Source organism: Linderina pennispora (assembly GCF_002104995.1).
Source record: "Linderina pennispora strain ATCC 12442 chromosome Unknown DL89scaffold_1, whole genome shotgun sequence".
Taxonomy (NCBI): domain Eukaryota; kingdom Fungi; phylum Kickxellomycota; class Kickxellomycetes; order Kickxellales; family Kickxellaceae; genus Linderina; species Linderina pennispora.
In genome coordinates, this window is record NW_024468249.1 from 2,384,867 (window position 1) to 2,408,826 (window position 23,960).

General features: G+C 53.3%; 9 protein-coding genes across 9 annotated transcripts; 5 read left to right on the forward strand and 4 right to left on the reverse strand.

Moving 5' to 3' along the window:
* The first annotated feature begins 445 nt into the window (after nucleotides 1-445).
* DL89DRAFT_280988 (uncharacterized protein) lies at nucleotides 446-5,315 on the forward strand. The gene is made up of 2 exons (XM_040889619.1): nucleotides 446-1,183; nucleotides 1,237-5,315. The coding sequence occupies exons 1-2, from the start codon at nucleotides 475-477 to the stop codon at nucleotides 5,247-5,249; spliced, it is 4,722 nt and encodes a 1,573-aa protein (XP_040747832.1). The 5' UTR covers nucleotides 446-474; the 3' UTR covers nucleotides 5,250-5,315.
* Nucleotides 5,316-6,630: 1,315 nt separating this feature from the next.
* Nucleotides 6,631-11,647, forward strand: DL89DRAFT_243249 (fatty acid synthase with stalled acyl carrier protein; the record flags this gene model as incomplete). Its single annotated transcript, XM_040885030.1, has 1 exon — nucleotides 6,631-11,647. The coding sequence occupies one exon, from the start codon at nucleotides 6,631-6,633 to the stop codon at nucleotides 11,491-11,493; it is 4,863 nt and encodes a 1,620-aa protein (XP_040747833.1). The 3' UTR covers nucleotides 11,494-11,647.
* A 162-nt stretch (nucleotides 11,648-11,809) lies between these two features.
* DL89DRAFT_243251 (ammonium transporter 1) lies at nucleotides 11,810-13,401 on the reverse strand (the record flags this gene model as incomplete). Its single annotated transcript, XM_040885031.1, has 1 exon — nucleotides 11,810-13,401. The coding sequence occupies exon 1, from the start codon at nucleotides 13,235-13,237 to the stop codon at nucleotides 11,810-11,812; it is 1,428 nt and encodes a 475-aa protein (XP_040747834.1). The 5' UTR covers nucleotides 13,238-13,401.
* Nucleotides 13,402-14,499: 1,098 nt separating this feature from the next.
* On the forward strand, nucleotides 14,500-15,758 carry DL89DRAFT_264444 (DUF28-domain-containing protein). The gene is made up of 3 exons (XM_040886254.1): nucleotides 14,500-14,777; nucleotides 14,845-15,537; nucleotides 15,620-15,758. Exons 1-2 carry the CDS (start codon nucleotides 14,561-14,563, stop codon nucleotides 15,447-15,449), a joined length of 822 nt encoding a protein of 273 aa, XP_040747835.1. The 5' UTR covers nucleotides 14,500-14,560; the 3' UTR covers nucleotides 15,450-15,537; nucleotides 15,620-15,758.
* Nucleotides 15,716-16,495, reverse strand: DL89DRAFT_264447 (uncharacterized protein). The gene has a single exon (XM_040886255.1). It carries the CDS (start codon nucleotides 16,288-16,290, stop codon nucleotides 15,946-15,948), a length of 345 nt encoding a protein of 114 aa, XP_040747836.1. The 5' UTR covers nucleotides 16,291-16,495; the 3' UTR covers nucleotides 15,716-15,945.
* Nucleotides 16,496-17,265: 770 nt separating this feature from the next.
* On the forward strand, nucleotides 17,266-18,538 carry DL89DRAFT_264448 (phosphatidylinositol N-acetylglucosaminyltransferase). The gene has a single exon (XM_040886256.1). The coding sequence runs from the start codon at nucleotides 17,326-17,328 to the stop codon at nucleotides 18,469-18,471; it is 1,146 nt and encodes a 381-aa protein (XP_040747837.1). The 5' UTR covers nucleotides 17,266-17,325; the 3' UTR covers nucleotides 18,472-18,538.
* Nucleotides 18,499-20,200, reverse strand: DL89DRAFT_264449 (Pkinase-domain-containing protein). Its single transcript, XM_040886257.1, has 2 exons — nucleotides 19,984-20,200; nucleotides 18,499-19,907 (listed from the first exon to the last, which is right to left on the reverse strand). The coding sequence occupies exons 1-2, from the start codon at nucleotides 20,073-20,075 to the stop codon at nucleotides 18,659-18,661; spliced, it is 1,341 nt and encodes a 446-aa protein (XP_040747838.1). The 5' UTR covers nucleotides 20,076-20,200; the 3' UTR covers nucleotides 18,499-18,658.
* A 1,950-nt stretch (nucleotides 20,201-22,150) lies between these two features.
* Nucleotides 22,151-22,463, forward strand: DL89DRAFT_219404 (thioredoxin-like protein; the record flags this gene model as incomplete). Its single annotated transcript, XM_040884389.1, is given in 2 exon segments — nucleotides 22,151-22,266; nucleotides 22,283-22,463. Coding segments are annotated over 2 exon segments (297 nt in total), but the record flags the coding sequence as incomplete, so codon positions are not given.
* Nucleotides 22,464-22,921: 458 nt separating this feature from the next.
* On the reverse strand, nucleotides 22,922-23,853 carry DL89DRAFT_277212 (purine nucleoside phosphorylase; the record flags this gene model as incomplete). Its single annotated transcript, XM_040889428.1, has 4 exons — nucleotides 22,922-23,053; nucleotides 23,095-23,412; nucleotides 23,471-23,670; nucleotides 23,715-23,853. 4 exons carry the CDS (start codon nucleotides 23,851-23,853, stop codon nucleotides 22,922-22,924), a joined length of 789 nt encoding a protein of 262 aa, XP_040747840.1.
* Nucleotides 23,854-23,960: the final 107 nt, after the last annotated feature.

The following is a 23,960-nucleotide window of genomic DNA, read 5'->3' on the forward strand; positions in this document are numbered from 1 at the left end:
GAATGACACTCCCAGAGAAGGAAAGTATAGTGCAGGTGTGGGTTCCTTTTGTGTGTTAGCTTGAATGTACAACAGCTGGGTGTAGTGCAGGACATTGGCGTTTGTGCTTAGAGCTGTGCAAAGAGGACATAAACAATGCAGAGACACTATAGCACGTTTCCGCATTGTGTTTCTGTGGTGGCTTCTTCGAGGCTGAGTGAAGTTGCGCATACCGCTGGATACAGTTTGTTACAGGTATGTTTATGTAAAACCGTGTGGACAACGAAGGTACTATTCCATCGCTGTGTTTGGAAGGTCACACAATGCCATCCTGTCCTCAAAAATATAGCACCCAGCAGGTATTCACAAATGAGATCGCTGCCAGATGCACTAAATCAATATAAATACCAATCTGCTAAGCAGACAACACTCTACAGCAAAGCATCTTACGCTAGCCCATCTCAAGCTATCTTCCAACCACCAGCTTCTTTCACCATGTCATTCGTGCTTTTGCCTTCAAAGGCAACCATCTCGATCGATGCCACCTTGGTGTCTGTCGCCCAGGACCTTGCTGATGCCTTTGCCAACGAGCAAGAGCCATCGCAATCGGATATCGAGACCACTTCTTGCTTCATCGAGTTCTGCTCGCTTCGCAATGAAGATGTTGCTATTGCTGCTTTCCAGCACTTTCATGGGGTGTTTTGTGCCAACGAGAACATCCATGTCGGCGTTCAGCAGCATGGCCTGACCGACACCCAGGCAAGGGCAGTTCTCAAGGGATACTACTCCGTCTGGAATCTCCTTGACACCCGTGGGCTGCTGCCTCAGGTCCATACGCCTGCCCTCTTTACCCACGCCATGGTCAAACTAGCAGCCATGTTTGGCGGGCAGAGCGGCATGCCCAATTACATGGACGAGGCACGCTGGCTTTTTGATGTCTACCGTCCAGTAATTCAGGAGTTCGTGGCTGAAATGTCCCAGTTTCTTGGCCGTGAGTCGCAGGATGCTCGTATTTCCAGCGAGCACAAGCACCCATTCGATTTTCTGGGATGGCTGTTGAACTCCAAGGCTATTCCTGACCTTGAATACATGCTATCGGCTGCGGTCGCTGTGCCCAGTGTGGGACTCATCCAGCTGATGCATGTTGTAGTCTTGTTAAAGACTCTTAGAATATCACCGGGCGAGCTATCCGCGGTACTGAAAGGTAAGAATCCCAATGCCCTGTCTGATAAACTATTATGCATTTTAACATGTCAGTTCTAACTATTCGTATTACTGTAGGTATTGCTGGCCATAGCCAAGGAGTAGTCGCAGCTGTTGCTCTTGCATCAGCCACGGACTTTCCCTCATTTACTGAGTTCTCAAAGCGCGCTTTGGGAATTCTCATGGTAACTAGTGCAATGGCGCAGATAATTCATCCTGCGCACGCACTCAGTACCGATGACCTTGCAGACTCAATGGAGCACGGAGGGAAGCCATCGCCCATGGTGTCTTTCCGTGGCATTCAGCGCAGCTCGCTCGAGAGTCTTATTGCCGAGTTCAACGACCACCGGAAGTCACCCCAGGCGTGTGTGTATCTGTCACTCATTAACTCGTACGACCAATTTGTGGTCTCTGGCGAGCTCTCCCCAGTCGTCAGGTTTGTCACTTTCGCGCGTTCCAAATGCGCAGACCTGAGCCTCGACCAGTCGCATCTGCCACCATCTGAGCGCAAGCCTACAGCCAGCATCGACTACCTTTACTCCAGCGTACTGTGCCATTGTGCACTGATGGCACAAGACGAGCAAGTTGACTACGCATACGTCACTGACAAGGGGTGGACCTTCGATTCAGCTAATTTGCGGACCGTGGTCTATGCTGGCGATGATGCACACGATCTCCGTGGCGAACCGGACCTGACTTGGTTCCTCATGCGCTCCCTCGGTTCACTCTCGTGCGACTGGCCCCATGTTGTTCGCAATATCGACGCTACGCACATTGTTGACTTCAGTCCTGGTGGATTTAGCCTGTTTGCAAAGCTTGCGCATAGCATTACCGAGGGCAGCGGCAAGGCAATTATATCCGCAAGTGCACTCACCACTTCAGCCAAACTGCCATTTGGCACCAAGGCCGACCTGTACCGCAATAACACCAACCAGGTTGTCTTCATTCCAAGCTGGCAGCATCAGTTTGGTCCGCGGATCGTGCGCACCACGTTCGATGGCAGCTTGCACATCGAAACCAAGCTGCACTATGTGACTGGCTTGCCTCCACTTCTTGTCGGGACCGTCGATCCACTATCAGTGGATATAGGCTTTGTTGCCGCTATTGGAAATGCTGGGTATCTTGCCGAGCTAGACGTTCGAGAAATGGCTTCCGACTACCAGGTCACTGACCTAGTTGATAAAGCCCTGTTGCAACTTCCTATAGAACGGGGACTGCTCCTGTGCTGTGACTACGCAGACCAGGCCCATTGGTCAGTTCAGTTCCCGGCGGTGCTGAATTTGCGCTTCCGTAACAAACGAGTCGCCGGTGTGTGCATCAGCGGTGGCGTTCCAGGGATGCAAGCTATTGGCGAAATTGTGAATAAGCTGCAGGTGTTCGGAATCACTTACATCGCATTCAAGCTCACGACGCCGGCCGAACTGCGCCAGGCAATCAGCATCGCCAAGGCTCACCCGACATACTCGTTTATTCTGCAGTGGCTCGGTAGAGGTAGAGCCGACTCTTCCTCCACTGAGGACTTCCATCAGCCCCTTCTGGAGCTGTACAGCAAGATTCGAATGTGTCCTAACATCACCTTGACTGTTGGGTCCGACTTTGGTGACTCCAGTGACACCCTGCCTTACATTACTGGCGACTGGAGCGTCCCACTTGGCCGCCCTCCAATGCCGATTGATGGTGTCGTGCTTGGTTCGCCTTTGCTTGTTTGCAAGCAAGCACCAATTGATGACGCAATCAAGGAGCTAGTTGTTCATATGTCAGGCGTCGATGATGAACAGGCGTCGAGTAGCAACAGTGGAACCTTCGCTAAAACAGTCTCAATCACTACTTTGGATGGAGCTCTACTGCAGGTGGCTGCTAACCGCGGTGCCATGCTCATCCACTGGTTGCAGAACTCTATCCTTTCGCTTCCGGTCGAAAGACAGCAGGCTACACTACTGGCAGAAAAGGCCGATATCATCCACCGCCTCAATGCTGACTTCATGCGGCCATGGTTCGGCAAAAGTTCGGATGGCCGTGTTGTCGATCTTGAGGATATGTCGTATGCTGAGGTTATGGAAAGACTTCTCGAGCTGGCGTTTTCCAAAGAGCAGTCTCGCTGGGTGCATTTGTCCTTAAGGTCGCTTGTGTTTGACTTTATGCGACGCCTGGAGGATCGATTCACGGGCCATGTCCGAGACCGCATTGTCGAATACGAAGGCGAGCTTGATGAGCCATATGCATTCATGGACCACACCCTTTCAAACTATCCTGCAGCACGCACGACGCTGATTGCATCCGAGGACATCCAGTTCTTTATTGCCAGGTGCAAGCACCCACGGAGTGTGGCGGTGCCATTTATCCCTGTAATTGACGAGGACTTTGCTATGTTCCTGCTTCGGGATATGACATGGCAGCTGAGGGATTTGCGGTCTGTTGCAGACAGCGATGCGCAGCGTGTCCTAATTCCATGCAGCGCTTCTACTATGAGATCTAGCCTCAGCACGGATGAGTCTGTGAAATCCGTCCTGGACAATATCTACCAAGGACAGATATCGGCGCTGCTCTCCCGCTATCACGATGGGGATGAGAGTAGGATTAAATATGTGCCATTTATCGCTCCGGACGCGGTCCCAGTGAGGCTTCCGCGCTCAGTTGTTGCCAACATGTCCAACTCTCAGCGTGTCTACACTCTTCCCGATGATGATTCCCTTCTCCCTGACAAAAAAGTTTGGCTCTCTGTTTTGGCTGGGTCAGCACGTAGCTGGTTGAGTGCACTAGCAAACAGCCCAACGTACATCTACCCTCCAATCTGGAATGCGGGTGTTTTGACGAATATGCTTTTACCCCGTTCTGGACAAACCGTTGTCATAGAAATGAAGGATAGCCAGGAAAAGTCACTTCGTATCACCAGGAATGGTCAGATTGACTTGTATATGGTAATGGGCGACGATGATGTTCTTGCTATAGAAATCACGCTGTCAATTGTTGGGCGCCCTTCCGTCCCTCTTATAATGAGGTGCCAATTCAATCCTGCATCGCCGTTTGCTCCATACAAGTTCTTGATCGATGACTTTGCAACTAGTTCGCTAGGATTGTTTGCATACTGGTTCGATCGGGATGATTTCAATACGGACACAGTTGATTATATAGCCGACCCCTCGATTCCTGTTTGGGTAAAAGGCTATTCGATTGACGAAGACACAGTCAAAAACTACTGCCAGGCAGTGTCCAATGGCGATGATTTCTATACCAAACCCGATGGCGTTCCGCAGCTCGCTCCTGTCGACATCTTACTTATTCCTCAATGGAGGGCTATTGTGTTGAGAGCCGCGGGTAACGACTATCGTAGAAAGATGTTCCGGGCGATGCAGGTTGGGAACAGCTACACGCTCACTGATGGGGCAAGACCACTGCGGGTAGGCGACGCTGTTGACATGAAGGTGTATGTGACTGGGATAGTACATCACCCTGACGGTGAACGCATCCTGGTGAAGACTAGATTCTTCCGAGATGGAGAAGAGTTTGCATCCATGGATAGTACTGTGAGGTTCATGGGGTTCGTCTTAGACATGACGCGCTCTTTCCAGCGTGTGGAGGAGGAACCAATGCAACTCCGCATCACCTCTCGAGATGAGCTGTCGGTGTTGCTTTCCAAAGAATGGTTTATTCCTGATGATGGTCTTGACAAAGCCATTCCTATCGGATCGACTTTGCAATTCGAGCTCACTTCTGACTATCGCTTCAAGTCGCAAACTGTCTTTAGAAGCATAACCACTGACGGAGATGTTTGGCTCGTAAAATCCCCTGCTGAGCGTGTGCACGTAGCATCTGTTCATTATATCGGCGGTGAGTCACTCTCAAATCCTGTAACGGACTACATCCTCCTTCATGGACACCTCACTTCACCTGCTGTTGCCTTTGAAGGTGATGGGATAGAAGTCACAGATATTGGCAAATTCAACAAAGGACTCCCTGTGACAATTGAAGATAACCGGAGATTTGCTACAATTACCAGCGACAATACTCCAATTTATCTTAACCAGTACATGGCGAGTGCCTCAGGGTTGCCTAATGTTTGTCATTAACGTAAAATGGATCTCCGGATGTGTACAATCCGCAATTGCCAAGAACGTCGCCAATGGAGACATGACCAGGATTCGTAAATACAAGTTCTTCTTTACAGGGGCCAGCCATCTGGGAGTCAGCATCTGGCCAAGGATGTGGATTACAGGCATGAAGGATGGGCGGATGATGGTAAAAGGTCATGTTGAGAACGAATTGGGTCTTCAGATAATTACATATACGGCAGAAGTAGACCAGCAGTCTACTGCATATGTATTTACTGGGCAGGGTACACAATTCCCTGGCATGGGTATGGATTTGTATGGCTCTTCCGATGCAGCAAGGCTTGTCTGGGACCGTGCCGACAGACACTCGATCAAAACATACGGTGTGTCAATCCTGGATATCGTTCGCTACAATCCTACCGAGGTGACTGTGCGGTTTGGTGGCAAATCCGGAAAGAGCATTCGGCAGACGTATATGGATATGACCAGACAGGCAGAGGATGGTACGATCGTCCCTCTGTTCCCAGACATTACCAGTCGTTCAGCCAGCTATACCCATTTCTCGGCGAATGGTCTGCTTAATGCTACATTGTTCACTCAGCCCATCCAGACAGTGTTTGCCTTGGCATGTGTTGCGGACTTGCGCGCCAAGGGTTTAGCTCAGACTGGTGCTGCATTTGCTGGCCATTCACTCGGTGAGTTTGGTTCGCTCGCAGCAATGGGCGAGATTGTGAGCGTGGAGGGGGCTGTTGACATTGCATTGTATCGCGGGTTGCTGCTGCATGCATCGGTTGAGCGTGACGATAGCGGACTTTCCCAGTATGCCATGGTTGCCATCAACCCATCTCGTGCTGGAAGAAATTTCAGCATCGCACAGCTGAAGCTTGTTATCGATATGTTGCGAGCAAATAGCGATGAGCTGCTAGAGATCATCAACTACAATGTGGAGCGATCGCAATATGTTGTTACAGGCCATCTGTCAACACTAAATGCTCTCCAGCTGACCATCGACCATATTGCAAGACAAAATGCTGACATATCTACTGATACCGGCATGCAGGCGATAGCCACATTTGTGAGTGATACGGCGTCTAAGCCTGTCGTTGCTCCATTAAAGAATGGAATCGCCACCACAGTCATTCCTGGTGTAGATGTCCCATCCCATTCAAGTCGCCTTGGTAGCTCAGTTGCAACGTTCCGCAAGGTACTGGAACGCAGTATCCCAGCGTCAGCTGTTGACTGCAGGCGAATTGTGGGGAAATACATCCCTAACATCACGGCTGCCCCATTCGATGTCTCGCGTGAGTACTGTGAGGATGTCCACTCAATCACGAAATCGAAGGTTATCTCTGAAGTGCTCGCCACATGGCAAGAATCTGAAATAGAGTCCACCAACGGGATGCAGCGACTCGCACATGTCCTACTCGTCGAAATACTTGCGTATCAGTTTGCATCGCCTGTCCGCTGGATTGAGATTCAGGACGTTCTGTTCCTCGGCCGCAATACTAAGCGATTTATCGAGATTGGACCAGGACCTACTCTCTGTGGAATGGCAGAGAGATCGCTGAAACAGCCGTTGTTTGCCGAGTGCAGTGTGTCCACTCTGCATATATTGCACAACAGGAATGAGGTATACTATCTGGATCTGCAGAGTGCGACTGGACCAACCCCACCAGTAGCGGAGATCACAGCTGAGGAACCACCAACGAAAGCTGCTGAAGAGAATCCAGTTTCAGCAAATGTGCCTATACCAACACGCAGGCCACTTGTTGATACGCCCCTTCAACCACTGGAGATCATCCAGAGTATGGTCGCATACAAGCTGAAAAAGAGGCTGCAAGAGGTTACCGCCAGTAAGAACATAGCCGACCTGGCAGGTGGGAAGTCTACACTGATCAATGACCTCTTTGGTTCGCTGCAGAAGGAATTCGAGACAACAATTCAGGAGGGTGCCGAGAAACTATCACTTGGTGAACTTGGGAGCCAATTCTCTGCATTTAGCGGAACCTTGGGCACACAGAGCATTGCTCTCATCTCCAAGATGCTCAGCACAAAGATGCCAGGTGGATTTTCGTACTCAAAGATCCGTGAGTACATCCAGTCCGAGTATGGTCTGGGACCATACAGGCAGAGCGGGCTTTTGCTTGTTGCATTGCCTAATGAGCCAAAGTCTCGCTTGGGGAGCGAAGAAGAGGCAATGGCGTGGCTTGAGACCGTAGCCAAGGAATATGCTGAACGGGTAGGCATTTCATATGAGGCCAAAGGAAACGAGCATAGTTCTGGGCCAGCAAATGTCACAATCAGCAGTGCAGAACTAAGTCGTATCCGAGAGTCTCAGCGTGCTCTTGCTGTGCAGCAAATGCGTAGTTTGGCAGAACATATCGGATTCGACCCACGCGAATGCGAACGAGAATTGGTGGCAGCCAACTCTGAAATTGCTGACCTGAAAGAGCAATTGGCATCAATTCAAAGAGACCATGGTTCAGAATTCATTTACGACATCCGCCCTGTGTTTGATGCGCTGAAAGCTCGGCTCTACAAATCATGGTGGAACTGGGCTCGCCAAGATGCATTTGAGCTTGTTGTCGACACCAAGCGCAGTATCAATGATGCAGAGGTGATTCTAATGGATGAACTTCGGCTTTTGCGCTTGAGAAACTGCGCCAGTAAGGAGATACTGACATTCCTATCAAGCCAGGTTGCGCTACTTATGGATAGTGACCAGCATTCGATTGGCCATGCTTCTCTTGTTTTGAAGTCAATATGTCGGTCTTGCGAGCACCATATTGGGGAACCACCTATATACAAAATATTTGGACCATCAACTCGTCCATCAGCGACCATGACCCAGTCCGGAGATCTATTGTACGACGAGGTTGAGCGCAGCGATGTTCCCGATATGGAGTCGTATGTTGCCCAAATGGGAGGCTCGACTAGTAATTCTCCAGTAATCTGCCTTAAAGAGCGCACGAGCGCTGGTGGCTGGGTACAAAGTTCATCCTTAACTGAGCTTTACATTCAATGCTTGTCAGATATCTGCACAAGCGGGCTATCATTCGAGGGGAAAACAGCGCTGGTAACAGGGTGCAGGCCTGGCACAGTTGCTACCGAGGTGCTGCAGGGGCTCCTCATGGGTGGTGCAAAGGTGATTGCAACAGCATCAGATTTCAGTCGGGAATCCATCACACTCTTTGAAGGAGTATACCAGAGATTTGGCAGCCGTGGGTCGGAGCTGGTGGTTGTCCCATTTAACCTGGGCTCCACTGTTGACATAAAGTCTCTTGTCTCCTACATTTACAGTAGCCCAGTTGATGGGCAGAACTTGGGATGGGATCTGGACTATGCTATTCTTTTTGGAGATCCAATGAGCAGCACTGCTAGCGGCATAGTAGACACAGTTCTAGACGAGAGTGTGCTGAGGACAAATGCCACCAACATATGCATGCTGATCGACTGCCTAGAAAAAGTGAAAGCTCCCAGCAGAACATCAGCATCGACAACGCGTGTTATTGTTCCTGTTTCAGCAGCTACATTTAACGAGAAGAATAACGTCTGGCATCAAAAGATATCCGTTGCCATAGAGGCGACCTTTTTCGGAAATAGTCCGCAACCCAGCACAAAAAATGTCGATGTCACGATGGCAGCCATGGGCTGGGTACGAGACGCTAGTCAAAACAATCTGGATGGTATGGTTGCTTGTGAGATTGAGCGCTCTGGTATGCGCACGTTTTCTCCAAAGGAGATGTCGCTCAATATTCTTACGCTGCTGCATGAAGGTATTGATGACATTGTCCAGGACCACCCTGTCTATGCAGACTTCACTGGGCCAGATGAACAATACTTTGCCAGTGTTCGCAACCTGGGCATCACACGACAAAATATCCTGCAGGCGTCTTCTTGCAGAAAGTCAGTTTTGAGCGGGCTCACGGAAGACCAAAGCTCGCTATATAGTGAGCATACCTTCCCATACAACAAGCATGAAACGACAGTTCCGCTTGCCAACCACTCAGTAAGCCTGATGTCTGCCAAGACCTATGCTGAGCTTGAGCATCTGCAGTACTTGCAGGGCATGGTCAACTTGGACAAGGTTGTCGTTATTGCCGGATATGGCGAGTTTGGACCATATGGGCACTCGCGTTCACGCTGGGAGATGGAGGCATACGGTGAGTTCTCGCTGGAAGGCTGCATCGAACTAGCGTGGATCATGGGGTTCATCAAACACCACAACGGGCCATTGCCGCTGTCAACTGAGAACTACACGGGCTGGGTTGACACAGCAACAGATGAGCCAATCCGCGATATAGATGTGAAGGCAAAGTACGAGAAGCAGATACTTGAGCACACTGGGATCCGCATGGTCGAGCCAGAGTTGGTTGATGGATTCGACGCGAACAAGAAATTGATATACCGAGAACTGCAGATTACTCATGATCTGGAGACATTCGAGACGACAGCTGAGGAGGCAGAAAACTTTGTCCGTGAAAATGGCGACAAGGTTGACACCTGGGAGAATCCAGATGGGTCGTGGTCTGTCAAGCTGCTGAAGGGCGCTGTGATCATGGTCCCAAAGGCGCTGCAGATGAATACAGTTGTTGCTGGCCAGCTTCCCACTGGATGGAGTCCAGAGCGCTATGGCATTCCCCAGGAAATCATAGAGCAGGTGGACCCAATGGCCCTATGTACACTGGTTGCAACGGTGGAGGCGCTGGTGCGAGCCGGTATCACCGATCCGTACGAGCTCTACAAGTACTTCCATGTGACAGAGGTAGGAACAACTGTGGGCTCGGGAATGGGAGGCACTGATGCACTTCGGAAGATGACCAAGAGCTGTTTCCATGATACTGAAATCCAAGCGGACCTGATTAAGGAGATCTTTATTAACTCACCTGGGGCATGGGTCAACATGTTGCTCCTGTCATCGTCTGGCCCGATAATGCCAATCGTCGCAGCCTGTGGTACATCGCACGTATCTGTCGACGTGGCAATAAGCACGATCAAGGCAGGAAAGGCGAGAGTTATGTTTGCTGGTGGCTTCGAGGATACTGGGGAAGGCACAAACTATGCATTTGCTCCGATGGGTGCGACAGTCGATAATATGGAAGACAGGGCCCGTGGTCGTACATTGAAGGAGGCATCCAGACCATGCACAACGACTCGTAATGGCTTTGTGGAGAGTACTGGCGCTGGAGTCGTGATGCTCATGTCTGCCTCGGCTGCGATCGAGTTTGGATCGCCAATTTACGGCATTGTTGCTATGACTTCCATAGCATCCGACAAAGAAGGCCGCAACCTCCCTGCCCCTGGACAGGGTCTTGTGAGTGTTGCACGCGAGGTTCATTACCCGAACGATGAGGTTTCGGAACTCTACCTCGATGTAAAGTACCGTCGGGCAAAATTGGAAGGCTGGCTAGAGTGTATTGACGAATGGGTAGTGAAAGAAGAGACGGGTGCCAGGCGCGATGCTCAGGAAATCCGCCTTGCACAAGGGGACTGCTTTGATCAAGACAGGTTCATTGGAAAGCGCATGACAGTTATCCACGCGGAGGCTGACAAGAGAAAGAAGGAAGCGCGTGACGCATGGGGCAACGAGTTCTGGGTTGGAAACCCACACATCTCGCCGATACGCGGTGCTCTCGCTGTCTGGGGTCTGACGGTAGATGACATCGGTGTCGCTTCATTCCATGGGACATCGACACAGATAAATGACACGAATGAATCTGAGGTTTACTGTAAGCAGATGGAGCATCTGGGTCGTACGCCAGGACACGCGCTCCCTGTCATCTGCCAGAAATGGCTAATTGGCCATTTGCGAGGAGGCTCTGCCGCATGCATGATGAATGGTGTGTTGCAAACAATGCAGACCGGTATCATTCCAGGCAACCGCAACGCGGATGACATTGATCCGGAGTTTAGGCAGCACACGTACCTTGTATACCCCAATAGGTCAATCCAAACGCGAGGAGTAAAGGCAGCAATCATGTCGTCGTTTGGATTCGGGCAAGTCGGTTGCCAGATGCTGGTCGTGCACCCCGACTATCTCTTGGCAACATTGGGCAAGGATCAGCTAGACGAATATAATGGCAAAGTCAAGTTGCGTGAAGGAAAATCGTGTCGCTACTGGCAGGATACCCTTATTGGAAGCCATGGTTTCGTTCAGACCAAGGACTCACCGCCGTATACCGATGACCAAGAGTCCGCTGTTCTTTTGAATCCGCTTGCCCGCGCATCCTATGATCCTGTCTCCAAGTCGTATCAGTTTTGAAATAAGTTTTGGATCTTCCTCTTTTGTGGACACTAGCTTCTTAAATCGTAGCATTAGTATACCATATGTCATGTGCCCGTTGTCGCACATGGAATAAAGCAGGTGGAATAAAGGGTAGTCAGAATTTCAGAGATGCTGGTTCCTGGTGTCGGTTTGTAACTAGAAATGGTACCAGTATTAGATTTTGTTTGGCATTAAATTTATGTTTTCTTTGGCCTGCCAGAGCGGTGGTATATCAATATACAGTATTTGCATTTGGAAAGGAAAAGTGTTTGTATAAATGTACAGAGGTGTAGTGCAATTTGCAAGTGATAGACTAGGCAGTATCGCTTGGGATGGAAGTGTCGGTAGTAGATTCAGGAAGCCTTGAGTAAACCTCCCGAATAACCGGGCGCTCCTTGCTCGGATCTTGGAGCGACTCGCTGATGCTCGGAGTAGCAGACCGGTAGATATTCATCATACTGGCATGGGACTTTGCAATTTCGTCAATGAATTTGTATCCGGCCTCACCAAGCTCAGCGAAGTCCACTCCGTGGTCCTCCTGCTCCGGGTCAACACGGAAGCGGAACATCGGGATCCAGTTCATGACGGTCAAAATGATATACGACAGCACAAACGACCAGGCAGCGGATACGGCCAAGGCTGCCAGCTGAATATATAGCTGCTTCCCGTGTCCGTTGATCAGGCCGCCTGATGACTCCGTGCCATCAAGCCCAATAACCTTGCTGTTGGCGAACACGCCGGTGAGGAACACACCAAGGATGCCACCGATTCCGTGCACGGCAAACACGTCGATGCAGTCGTCAATGCCGAGACGCAAGTTAAAATCAATCATGAAGAAACAGCAAACGCCGACAATCGCGCCCATGGGGAAAGCGGCCCAGGTGCTGACAAGGCTGGCAGCAGGTGTCACACCGACCATGCCGGCGACGGCGCCGGAGCAGAAATGGAAGCTCGAGAACTTGTGTTCGCGATGGTAAGCCAGGGCGACCCAGACACAGCCCGCGACGGCGCCAGCCAGGATCGTAGTCAAAAAGGCGATTCCGGCCTTGCCCGATGCCAGGGAAGCAGCACCGGCATTGAACCCAAACCAACCAAAGAACAGGAAGGCTGTGCCGAGGATGATGTTGAGGTAGTTGTGTGGCTCCCACTTTTCCTCGCCAAAGCCCTTGCGTTTGCCGAGAACAAAGTAGAACGCCAGAGCAGCAAAGCCTGAGGCAGTCTCAACAGCACAGCCGCCGGCAAAATCCAAGACGCCAAACTTGAACAGCCAGCCGTTGGGCGCCCACACCCAGTAAGCGATCGGGTCGTAGACCAGCGTTGTCCACACAAACACGTAAAAGATGGTGGGCAGGATCCGGATACGCTCGGCGGCTCCACCGATAGCCAGGCCGGGGGCAAGGGCGGCGAACATACATTGGTATATGGCAAAGACAATGCCGGGGACGGTCGGCGCATTGGGGTGGGGCTCGTAGCTGACGTCCAGGAAGAAATAGTGTCGCATATTGCCGATGAAACGGCTGGGTGAGGTCTCAGAGAGAGCCAGCGAGTAGCCAAACATCACCCACTGGATGGTTACTACTGCCAGCGACATCATACAGAGGAACACCAGGGAGAGGGCATTTTTGCTACGGACCATCCCGCTGTAAAAGTAGCCAAGGCCAGGGATCATCAGGAACACTAGAGCAGTCGATGCAATCATCCAGACCGTAGCACCCATGTCAATATCGCTGGTACTAGTCATGGCTCAAAGGCTGGAAATGCGATGTACAGGAAGCACACGAAGAGAGCGAAATCAAACGAGAAATAAAATGAAAAAAAAAAGTACAAGGCAGCGCTCCTTCGAAGGAAAAGTCAAGAAGGTCTCGAGTGAGTAAGGCACTGCGTGTGGAAGAGTCTAGGGTTATCTGGTTCGTCTCTGAAACATGGAGGGGGTGGCCACGGTGGCGCATTTATACGAAATGTGCTCAGGTGGATAGTAATATTAGGACGTTGGTCACAAAATCCTCGACGTATACAGGCCGAACTGTGCGGCCCGCGTAGGAGACTTGCGGAACTCTTCACAGGCCAATTGCGCCAACTGATCAGACGCGATAAACGAGAAATGACGCCCATCTCTGCTCATCAGCATTCATCTGCTGGTCGCTGATTGGCCGGTGCGAGGCCGTCGGGTTCGCCCCTGGGCCTTGCATGTGCTGGACAGGCGAGAGGGGCGATTAATTTTTCAAACGGGCTTGTGACCGCTTTTTTCGCCTGGCAACAAAACCACGCTTTTCAGCGGGAGCAAACGGACGGAGGGGCGCTTAGACCGCCCGGTTTCGCGCTGAGGGATGGCTCTAGCGTATCTGCGCACGGAGGCAGTTTTCAATGCGGTATGCCCTGCGGCTAACACGATGGCCTGAGCCAAGGTGCACTGACTTTCTCGCAGGTACCAAAAAGCGCCATTTCCTGCCACCAGCGATTAGAAAACGATAGTCAGCCGCGTTTGTAAGCTTCTGTCGAGAAAATCCATATGGCCCCTGGCGAGCGGTTGGGTTCTGCTGGCTCGCTGATGGTGCCTGATACCCAGAAGCCCGACAGAGTGGCCCTTATCGATCATGCGAGCTCGGGACATTTGACAGAAAAATGCACCTTAGCCATCAGCGGCGATCGCTGTCCTTGGAGCTCTGCCTGTTTCCCTGGGTGCGCAGAAGGAAGCTGTGCCAGCAGGCCCGATGCGGGCTGTTCTCTCTTTGGCCTGGCTTGAGCAATGCCCCCGAGCACTCAAGCACAGAGGACCTGCCAGGGCAAGCAGAAATGGCAGGTCGTTCGACTAGATTTTTCAAAGGGCGCCGAATTTCCAGCACGCGCCCATTTTCTGGCAGATAGCTGCGATAAGCGCTGCGTGGAGAGTCACCGCCCCCTGAGCTGCAAGCCGCTATCAGGAGCCGATCAGCCACGTCGGTTTCTTTATCACCCCCGATCAGCCAGCGCTTTAGGCGCTATCTCTTTGCTTTCTGAATTCCACTTTTCTTCTGGGAAATTCCCAAGGGCAGACGCGTCACGAGCCATATTCTCGAATAATACCATGCATCTCACTCGGGCTAGTCGCTGTGCGGTGTTGGCAATGCTGCGCGCGGGACGGGTCCAGCCGGCACTTCCCGCATGCGCCATGCTGGGCGGCCAGAAGCGGTTTGCGGGACACAGCAAATGGTCAAAGATCAAGCACTCAAAGGGCGCGGCGGATGTCAAAAAGGGCACCCTGTTTGCGAATCTGTCCAAGGATATCACTGCCGCGGCAAAAGGTAGGCATTAGAAACTAGCGCTGTATGCAGTATGCAGCACATCGCTAAATCCCGGGACACAGTGTAGAGGGCGGCTCCGACCCGGCGTTTAACCTGCGCTTGGCAGCAACGATGAAGCACGCCAAAAACGTCGACATGCCAAAGGACACGATCGAGCGCGCAATCAAGCGGGCCACGTCCAAGGAGTACTCATCCGCCGAGGCCATCGTGTACGAGGGACTCGGGCCGCACGGCACTGCGCTGGTTATTGAGTGCCTCACGGACAACAAGAATCGGACCGTCAAGGCGATCAGAAACAAGTTCAATAAGAATGGCGGAGCCATGGCGCCCGTCAGCTACATGTTCGACAGGAAGGGGCTGATCTGGTTCTCGAATGGCGAGGCAGAGGATTCGCTGGACGAGATGTTTGACAAGGCTATCGAGGCCGGTGCAGAGGATATCGAGGACCTCGGCGATGGCAAGGTCGAGGTTGTTTGCGAGTTCAGCGAGCTGCAGACGGTATCTAAGGCGCTGACAGGCGACCACAAGTACGCAGTGGAGCGCATGGAGGGCACGTACATCCCAAACACAACGGTCGATCTCAGCGAGGAGCAGACAGCGGAGGTTGAATCGGCCATCGAGGATCTCGAGAGCTTAGACGATGTAATCAAGGTTCACTGCAACGCTTCATAGGATTAACAGTTTATTTACAAGCACATGCAGAAACAGCTACAGAAGCACTGGGCCGCGTCGCCAACTTTACCTAAACTCAAACAGCATGGTCAGTAGATATGGTCCGTTGGTCGAAGGATATAAAAAGCTGCAACAGTTGCATATTGGATTCAGTTATTTTGGCAATATAGGTTCATCTCCAGAGCAGCCAGTCCTCGTAAGGCCGGCGCTGCAGAACAGGTCTATTGTGATCATCACTATCAAGCAAACAGCACAGGGCAGGAACTACGTGGAGATGCATACCTCTTACCAAGTAGATGATTATTTATAGAGCTATCGGACAAAGAGAGGAGAGACAAGGAAGCCTGATCGTCTGCGTCCGGCCAGCGTCGGCTTTTAAACCGCAAACATTTTATATCTGTTGATCTAGCCCACGAAATCAATCAGTGGGGATCGGTCGATCACCGCGCTGCGGTCCGAACCGCGCTGTCACGGCTCTGCAAGCGATTTATTGTCGTTAGAACGCAAATGGTACGGCTGCCAGATGCCTACGGCTCTCGATACCACTGCTTTGCAGGACCCGCCAGGTCGAGTGGCGCGGTGCAGTGCGCTGGCGCGGGCGACGCAGCGGCGTGCCAAGTATGTGTATCTGGGCGTTTTCATCCTTGCCTATCACGCCCAGCGGCGTATTGGCAACAGGCACCCGCCACCCGTGCTCGAGCGCGCGGATGTGGATGCTCTGGAGTGGCGTGCGGCGCTTTGGCTTCTTTGTGATCAACAGCTGTGAGTGCAGCCGGTTCAGCTTGTGTGGTGTGATGTGCATAGCGCCCGTAGCAGCGGCCGAGTATACATGTGTATCCATTAGCGTGAAAGATATTGGCAATGAAGAATGAGCAAGAAATTATCGAGGTTGTCTTTATTTTCACGAGAGCCTGCTACTGCTGTATTTCTTCTTTGTTGACCACGGGGGCGATAGGCGGGGGGCAGTGAGCAACGCAGGCGTCTCTGAAATACTACCGAGACACCAGGGAAAACAAAATAAATTCTGCGGAGCCGGGCGGAAGAGGGAGAGCTCTTTGTTGTCGATAGCTACAAGCGCATGTATCTCCCAGCTACGGCACCTCATGAATAGAGGCTTCTTTCTCATAGCAAGGCGCATCTCGTGATTTCTCTTGGGCATACATGCAGGTCCTGGCTAGCATTCATCGCTGCACCTAGACCTGCCCATGACGGAACTGACAGCATACGTCCTTGGTGGAAAGTGGGGAGAGAATCGCTTTGGAGCGACTGATTGACACAGCAGCTCGCAGAACAACCCAACAGCTCTCCGCGAGCTGCAGGACATGACGCGTGTCAGACGCGCTCCGTTCGACTTATGTAAGCTGAGGCCAGCTACATACGGCACAGATGCTCTGGCACGGCTGATATGGCGCCAGCACTGCTCTACAAGCGATGCTGGTACTAACTAGCAAAAACAGACGAGGGGGGCGGACCAAAATAGATACAACGAAATGCATCGTGGATCGACAGGCTATGTCAACCAGGAAGATTCGCGACCTTTTCGCGTTCTTCGCATGAGGACATTCCGGCTACGTATGTCGTATGTGCAGGGAACACCTATTCGCATATCTGGGCCAGCAGCAGCCGAGCAGCGGCGAGTCTGCGCAGCATGGCAATTCACGGAAAATGACACCTGGAGATCTGCAAGCTCAGATCCATGCAGTCAGGTACCAGGTCGGGCCGCGAGATCTTGGAATCAGATCACACCGTCATGCACGTGATTCGACCTTGTCTGGGAGCAAAGCGCTGCCACCAGCTGTTTCTCAAGCCCTTTTCTCATTTTGCTGCATTTTCTATTACTTTCTTAATCACATCGCTGGAAGACAGTTTGGCAAAAATGAAGATAGTGCCTACGAGGATAGGCGTTCCCTTTCTCAGCCGCAGGCGGGACAATCAGCAGGAGGCAGCAGCACGAGAAGGAATTCGCAAAACAGCGAGCAACACCAGCGACCCGACAATAGCGACCGACTCTGACACGCCAACAGTGGCACCAAAATCCAGCAGCCTCTTTGGTACCCTGCCCCGCGATATGTTCCGTAAGCCTGCAGCCAGCCAGCCCACACAGCCAACCACAGCCAGCTCCACGCAGACCGTGACGCCTGCATTGGTGCAGGCGCGGAAGCCATGGCGCAAGCTTCTGTACATTAAGCAGGACTATGCCGACGACTATGTCGATGACACGTTCCTAATGGAACTGCAGAAGAACACAAACGTGCGCATGTACGACTACTCGACGGTGGTACAGCAGACAACGGTGGTGACGCAGCACCTGTCGAGCATCATGGTGTTTCTGGCGGTGTTTATTAATCTCCGTCGCGGCAGCCTGACGGGCGAGGCGCTTGTCTGGGGCTCGACAACTTTGACGATGGTGGGGTTTGGGTTCTGGGGCTTGCTGAACTACTCGCTGCGCACCCCTGAGCAGCGCGTGGAGCGGTGGAATCTGATAAAGGGCGCTGTGTTCTTCACTCTGCTTTTGTTTGGGCTCTCACCGATCCTGCGCACGCTGACTGAAGACACTAGCAGCGACACGATTTGGGCCATGACGGTGATGCTGTTTTTCGGCAACCTGGCGTTCCATGACTACAGCACGGGGAACCTGACCAATATACGGTTTCCGGGTAGTGTGTCCCTGAATGCGGCAGTTCTGGCTGGCGTATTGCTTGCGTCGCGGCTTGATAGCAACATGTGTGTGTTTGCGTTCTTGTCGTTTGCTCTCGAGTGGTTTGCCCTGTTCCCAATCATGCGCCGGTACCTGAAGCGTATCTCGGCGAAGGCATCGATGATCATGACGCTGGTGCTGGCGCTATTGGCATGGGTATTGTTTCTGGACATCTCGCAGGCAGTCGCAATGATACATGTGCTTGGCACGCTGTTCATTACCTTTGGGTGTCCGCTGTGGCTGATCTGGATCCAGCGGTACAAGAACGAGATCCATGGGCCTTGGGACGAGGCCCGCCCAATCGTGCACCGTTACTTCCGCTGACTCCTCTTGCAGCAGCCATCCGGTTAAATCGTTCTATCTTTATGTAAAATATCAGCATGTCTTTGCAATTCTCTTGCTACTGATGCAGTTGTGCTATTCTTTTTATTAGCCGTGTCAACACCATGTAGTCATATGTACTGGTTAGAGTAGCGAGAGGAAATATTAAATACGCAGGGCGGTGCATACACTAGTAGGCCATACTCTCGCCTGCCAGCTCACGCTCCAGAGCGCGCGCATCCTGGTCGGCCATCTGCGACGTTCCATCCGCGCTCTGTCCATGCACCGCAGCCATACCAAGCTCACCATCGTCCTCATATCCACCCTGGCCATAGTTCGCGTCGCGGAACTCGCGAGCAGCTGCAAATGCACCGGCGCCCTCGGGGATCGCGCTGGTGGCCATGTCGGCATCTTGCTCATAGTACTGCTGGATGTTGCCGTCGTCAGCGATCTCCTCGTCCTCATGGGCAGCCTGCTCTGCTGAGCGCTTGAAATCAATGACCTCGTCAATAATCATGCGCTTGACCTGGGGCATGGCCGTGACGGCCTCGAACGACATGTCGCAAGGGACAGGGCACGAGGGCTCATCCTCGACATTGTGGTAGGCGGCCAGATACGGGTGGGCCAGGATCTCCTCGACGGTGATGCGCGTGCTGGGGTCGAAATCCAGCAGACGCTCGAGCAGATCAAGCGCCAGCGGCGTGGCCTCGGGGAACAGGGTCGAGAACTGGACCTTGGGCATATACGGGAGCGAGCGGATGTACATTTGCGCGCGGTCGCTGCCGATGCGGCTCAGGGTCTCGTCAGCGGGCGTGCCCAGAATATGCAGGATCTGGTTGAGCTGGTCGACATAGTCGCGGCCCTTGAACAGGGGCCTGCCGCCGAGCAACTCGGCAAAGATGCACCCGACGGACCAGATATCGATGGCCTTGGTGTACGACAGGAACGACAGCATGATCTCGGGGGCGCGGTACCAGCGCGTCGCGACATACTCGGTCATGAACCCAGCGTTGCCCTCGGGGGTCTCAGCCAGTCCGCGTGCCAAGCCAAAGTCGCAGATGCGCAGGGCACAGTTGGCATTCACCAGCAGGTTGCTGGGCTTCAGGTCGCGGTGCAGCACGCCTGCAGAGTGGATGTACTTTAGGCCACGGCAGAGCTGGAACAAAAAGTACTGAAAGTGCGGGTCCGACAGCGGCTGGCCAGATCTGATAATCAGCTGGAGGTCGGCCTCCATGAGCTCCTGGATCAGGTAGATCTCGTTGAACTCGGGCGTGTTGGCCACGTCGATGTCCAGCAGCGAGATGATGTTCTCGTGCCCGCTAAAGTGCCGCATCAGCTTGATCTCGCGCAGCGACCGCTTCGCCAGCACGTCCCGCTCGCCCACACGGGACACCTTCTTGATGGCCACGCGCTGGCCAGTCTCAATGTGTTCGGCCTCGCTAGGAGCAAAAGGCGTTGTTAGCATTACGGCGCGGCACTATCTCCACAGCAGCAGTAGGCTCGTCTATTACTTACCAGACAAGACCGTAGGCGCCCTGGCCGATATCACGGGTAACCCTGTACGCCCCGGCAAGCGACGGCGGCAAACGCATACGGCTCTGACTCATGGCGTGTGTTGGAAAAAATAATGGAGTGCGAGATGTGCTGAAATGGAAATACACAAATAGAGTACTGAAAAGAACAAACAACAAATTAGCTGGGCAGCAAGAAGCGAAGGGGAGGATGCTGCCGCTGGCGGCGGGCTCTAGGGCGTCATGCTTGCTGGACCCTCCCTCTTTGAGCAGGTTTTTTTTAGCAGGGCATCGCACCAGCAGTGGTGTGGATTGGCACCGAGTGGCCGGCTTATTTTTAGCAAGCACCACGTTGTTTGCTGGTTGTTTACTTTTCTCTCCCTCACCTTTCCTCCGAATTCGCAACAATCCTACGTATTCTTCTTGTACCACGCTAGAATATACATCATGAGCATCACCGTCACGCTCTACCGCCAGCGGTTCTGGCTCATAGTGCTGCTGGGCGTTGTGACGCTGGGGCTTCTTTTCTTCCAGCTGCCGTCCAGCAGCGATGCCTTTGTGCCCGCCAGCCCCGTGCCGACGAGCCCCAGCCACCCCGTGCAGCCTGGCAAGCTTCTGGAGCAGCACATTGACAACCTCGGGTTCTCCAACAACGAGGCCGAGTACTTTGTGCAGTACACTCTGCAAAGGCACCGGCTGGTGATGTTCAGCAAGACAACGTGTCCGGAGGCGCGCATGGCCAAGGCCGTGCTTGAAAAGTACCGCCAGCAGCACGGTCTCACCGACTACATTGTGGTGGAGGTGGACCTTGCAGGAGGACCCGGAGGGTGTGAAGCAGGCGCTGACCACAATGCACGGGCGATCGACGTTCCCGAGCGTCTTTATTGACGGCGTGTCGGTGGGCGGCAACGACGACATCCAGCGGCTCGAAAAGCTGGAGAACCTGGGCCCAATGCTCAGCCACAAGGGTCTGCTGAGGGATTCGGTCGAGGACACGGCGTCAACCTTCCTGACCGAGACACTGAACAACAACACGGTGGTGGTGTTTACCACCAGGACTGCTGTCGATAAGGAGACGCTGGAGGTGTTTGCCGAGATGCAAAAGACGTACAACTTTACACTGGCCAGGGTCGCTATCGACGAGAAGCCGCACAACTTCTTTGCCATGCGCCAGCGCCTATTCAAGATGTCGGGGAAGCAAAACTTTCCGCTGACGTACATGTTCAGGACTGCCTGGGGCGGGCAGCCCGGCGACATCCCGTACTTCAAGAAGCACGGCGATCTGGTGGAGACCTTCAAGTCGCACAATGTGCCGCTCCTGGGCGCCCCAGAGCCCGTGGAGGAGAAGAAGGTCAAGCCAAACCCGGCGGTAGCGGGATTCCCGGAGGCGACACAGCTGCAGGGCCGTGAGTTTGTTGACGCATACATCAAGAGGTTCGATGTAGCAGTTATCGGCAAGAACGCGATCGTGCATTCGCGGGCGCTCTGGGATCTGCTCCACCAGTTCCAGCTCAACTACGGCCTGGAGTTCAAGTGGCTCGACGTCGATCACCGCAATGACGAGGAGGAAATCAAGCAGGCGCTCAAGGACATTTCGGGACACGACAACTTCCCCATTATGTTCGTCAATGGCTCGCCCATTGGCGATAGCGACGAGGTGTACGCGAAGCATGTTGCCGGCGAGCTGCGCGACTACTTTGTTGTGTCGGGGCTCATTGAGAAGGCAAAGGTCACGCAGCACGAGGAGGGAGTGAAGCTCCGCGTTAAGGACGAGGTCACCCGGACGCCGCTGATGGTGTATGTCCGGTCGTTTGATAGCGACAGCCTGAAGGTCAAGGCCATTGTCGATGGATACAAGGAGCTGTACCAGCTGGAATACGGGTATGTCAAGGTCGAGGAGCAGGCGGACGCCGCCGAGTTCATGCTGGCGCTCAAGGACCTGTATGGCGCGACAGCCTTGCCGGCCATCTTTGTAAACGGCAAGGAGGTCGGCGGGTTGGTCGGCTTGCGTGGCATGTACGACTCTGGAGCGCTGAAGGAGGAGCTGGTCAAGGGCAAGGCGATTGCACAGGACGAGTTTGACCAGGAGCAGGCGAATATGTCGAGCATAGCCAAGGAGATCGAAGAGGCAGAGAACGAAGGAGAACCCGGACTGGACGCCCGAAGAGAAGAAGGTCCACCAGCTGATCAAGCGCAACCGCGTCATGGTGTTCAGCAAAACGACATGTCCATACTCACGCAAAGCCAAGATGCTGCTGGGCGAGTACCGGGATCAGCACGGGCTGGTGTATGAGGTGCTGGAGGCTGATTCTGGAGTCGGATATCACAGCAGTCAAGGCAGCGCTGCTCAGCGTTTCCGGCCGCAACACGTTCCCGAACATATTTGTCGATGGAAAGAGCATTGGCGGTAGCGATGAACTCTATGACCAGCATGCCAAGGGCGAGCTGGAGGAGCTGCTCCGGAGAAAGAGCCTTATCGTGTAACAATATATCGTCGAACGTGTGTTGCTACTACATGGTGTATAGAGCATGAGCTGGACCGATTGCTGTCCGGCTCGATCAGATGAACCGGTCTTTTGATGAACATGAGAAATTTTTTCTGCTTGAACCTCGCTGCATCCTTGTCTCCTCTGCTCTCATTTTTTAGCTGGCGAATTCTCAATCGCAAGGGTAGGTTTCAATTGGGTGCACAGTCACGTCCTTGGCTCGGTGATGATACTCCTTATACATTTGCACGTCAGTCAGACAGTGGGTGCGCTTCTGCGTGCTTGCTGAAGGTTGATAACCATACCGATTTTATTCCTGAGAGCACGCTGGAAACCCTGTGCCATGTGAATTCGAAGCGCACATTTGCTCACAGTCCTCACGTCGTATCTCTGTAGTAAGCAAGGCAAGCGGCAGTATGCTGTATATAGTTCATTTGTGTCCCTAATAAATAGCGTCTAAATATCGCGAATAACCGAGCGAACAAACTCCTGGATGTCGGGGGTGCGCGCAGCAGCGGCGGCCATGACCTCCTCGTGGTGCGGGAACACCTCCTGGACAACCTCCAGGGTCTCTCCGCGCAGCTCGGCCTCCACCGGACGCGATGGTGATCGGGCTCCTTGCGATCCACGCACTTGTTTGTGACCAGCGACATGGCCAGCACCTCCATGCCGCAGTGCTTGGCGACAACGGCCTCGGGGACAGTGCTCATGCCGACGAGATCGGCGCCCAGGGTCTTCAGCGCGCGCAGCTCGGCGCGCGACTCGAAGCACGGGCCAAAGCACCACGCGTAGATGCCCTCGTGGACGCGGAACCCGCGCTCCTCCCTGAGCCGCTTGTTCTGCAGGAACGCCTTGGCAGCTGTGCGGCGCAGGCTGGGCGTGTAGAGATCCGAAATTGACGGGAAGCGGACGCCGAACTCGGGGATATTGGGGCCGATGAGCGCGTTCTGGCCTGCAATGCCTGGCAGCGACAGGTGGTCAGGAGATAAGGGCAATGTCGCCGACCTCATAGGCCGGGTTGACGCCGCCGGCGGCATTGGTCACCAGGAGGGTCTTGACGCCCAGCAGGTGGAAGACGCGCACGGGGAAGGTCGCCTGCTGCACCGAGTAGCCCTCGTAGCAGTGGAACCGGCCCTGCATGCACACGACGGACTTGCCAGCCAGCGTGCCAAACACAAGCTGCCCCTTGTGGCCCTCGACCAGTGCTCTTGACAAAGCCTGGGATGTCGTTGTACTGGATGGTGGTGACCGAGCCCTCGAAGCGTGTCAGCCAGCGTGCCGAGACCGCTGCCACAGATGATGCCAATGGTGGGGGCAAAGTCGCCGATTTGCGACTTCAGATAGGTGGCCGAGGCCTGGTATGTCTCGTAGGGAATCTGCGACGCCATGGTGGTAGAAAAATAGAGCGAGGGACAAAACAGCCGAGAAGGTGTGTGGATAGGGAGAAGAGAAGGCTTTGTCTGACCGCCGCCTTGCTTTTCAGTGTCTAACGCGG

Coding starts and splice junctions, on each gene's coding strand:
- DL89DRAFT_264447 (XM_040886255.1), bottom strand. CDS start 16,290: ATGGATACACATGTATACTCGGCCGCTGCTACGGGCGCTATGCACATC.
- DL89DRAFT_264448 (XM_040886256.1), top strand. CDS start 17,326: ATGAAGATAGTGCCTACGAGGATAGGCGTTCCCTTTCTCAGCCGCAGG.
- DL89DRAFT_264444 (XM_040886254.1), top strand. CDS start 14,561: ATGCATCTCACTCGGGCTAGTCGCTGTGCGGTGTTGGCAATGCTGCGC. Junction 14,778..14,844: donor TATCACTGCCGCGGCAAAAG/GTAGGCATTAGA, acceptor GACACAGTGTAG/AGGGCGGCTCCGACCCGGCG.
- DL89DRAFT_264449 (XM_040886257.1), bottom strand. CDS start 20,075: ATGAGTCAGAGCCGTATGCGTTTGCCGCCGTCGCTTGCCGGGGCGTAC. Junction 19,908..19,983: donor GGCGCCTACGGTCTTGTCTG/GTAAGTAATAGA, acceptor TTTTGCTCCTAG/CGAGGCCGAACACATTGAGA.
- DL89DRAFT_280988 (XM_040889619.1), top strand. CDS start 475: ATGTCATTCGTGCTTTTGCCTTCAAAGGCAACCATCTCGATCGATGCC. Junction 1,184..1,236: donor GCTATCCGCGGTACTGAAAG/GTAAGAATCCCA, acceptor TTAACATGTCAG/TTCTAACTATTCGTATTACT.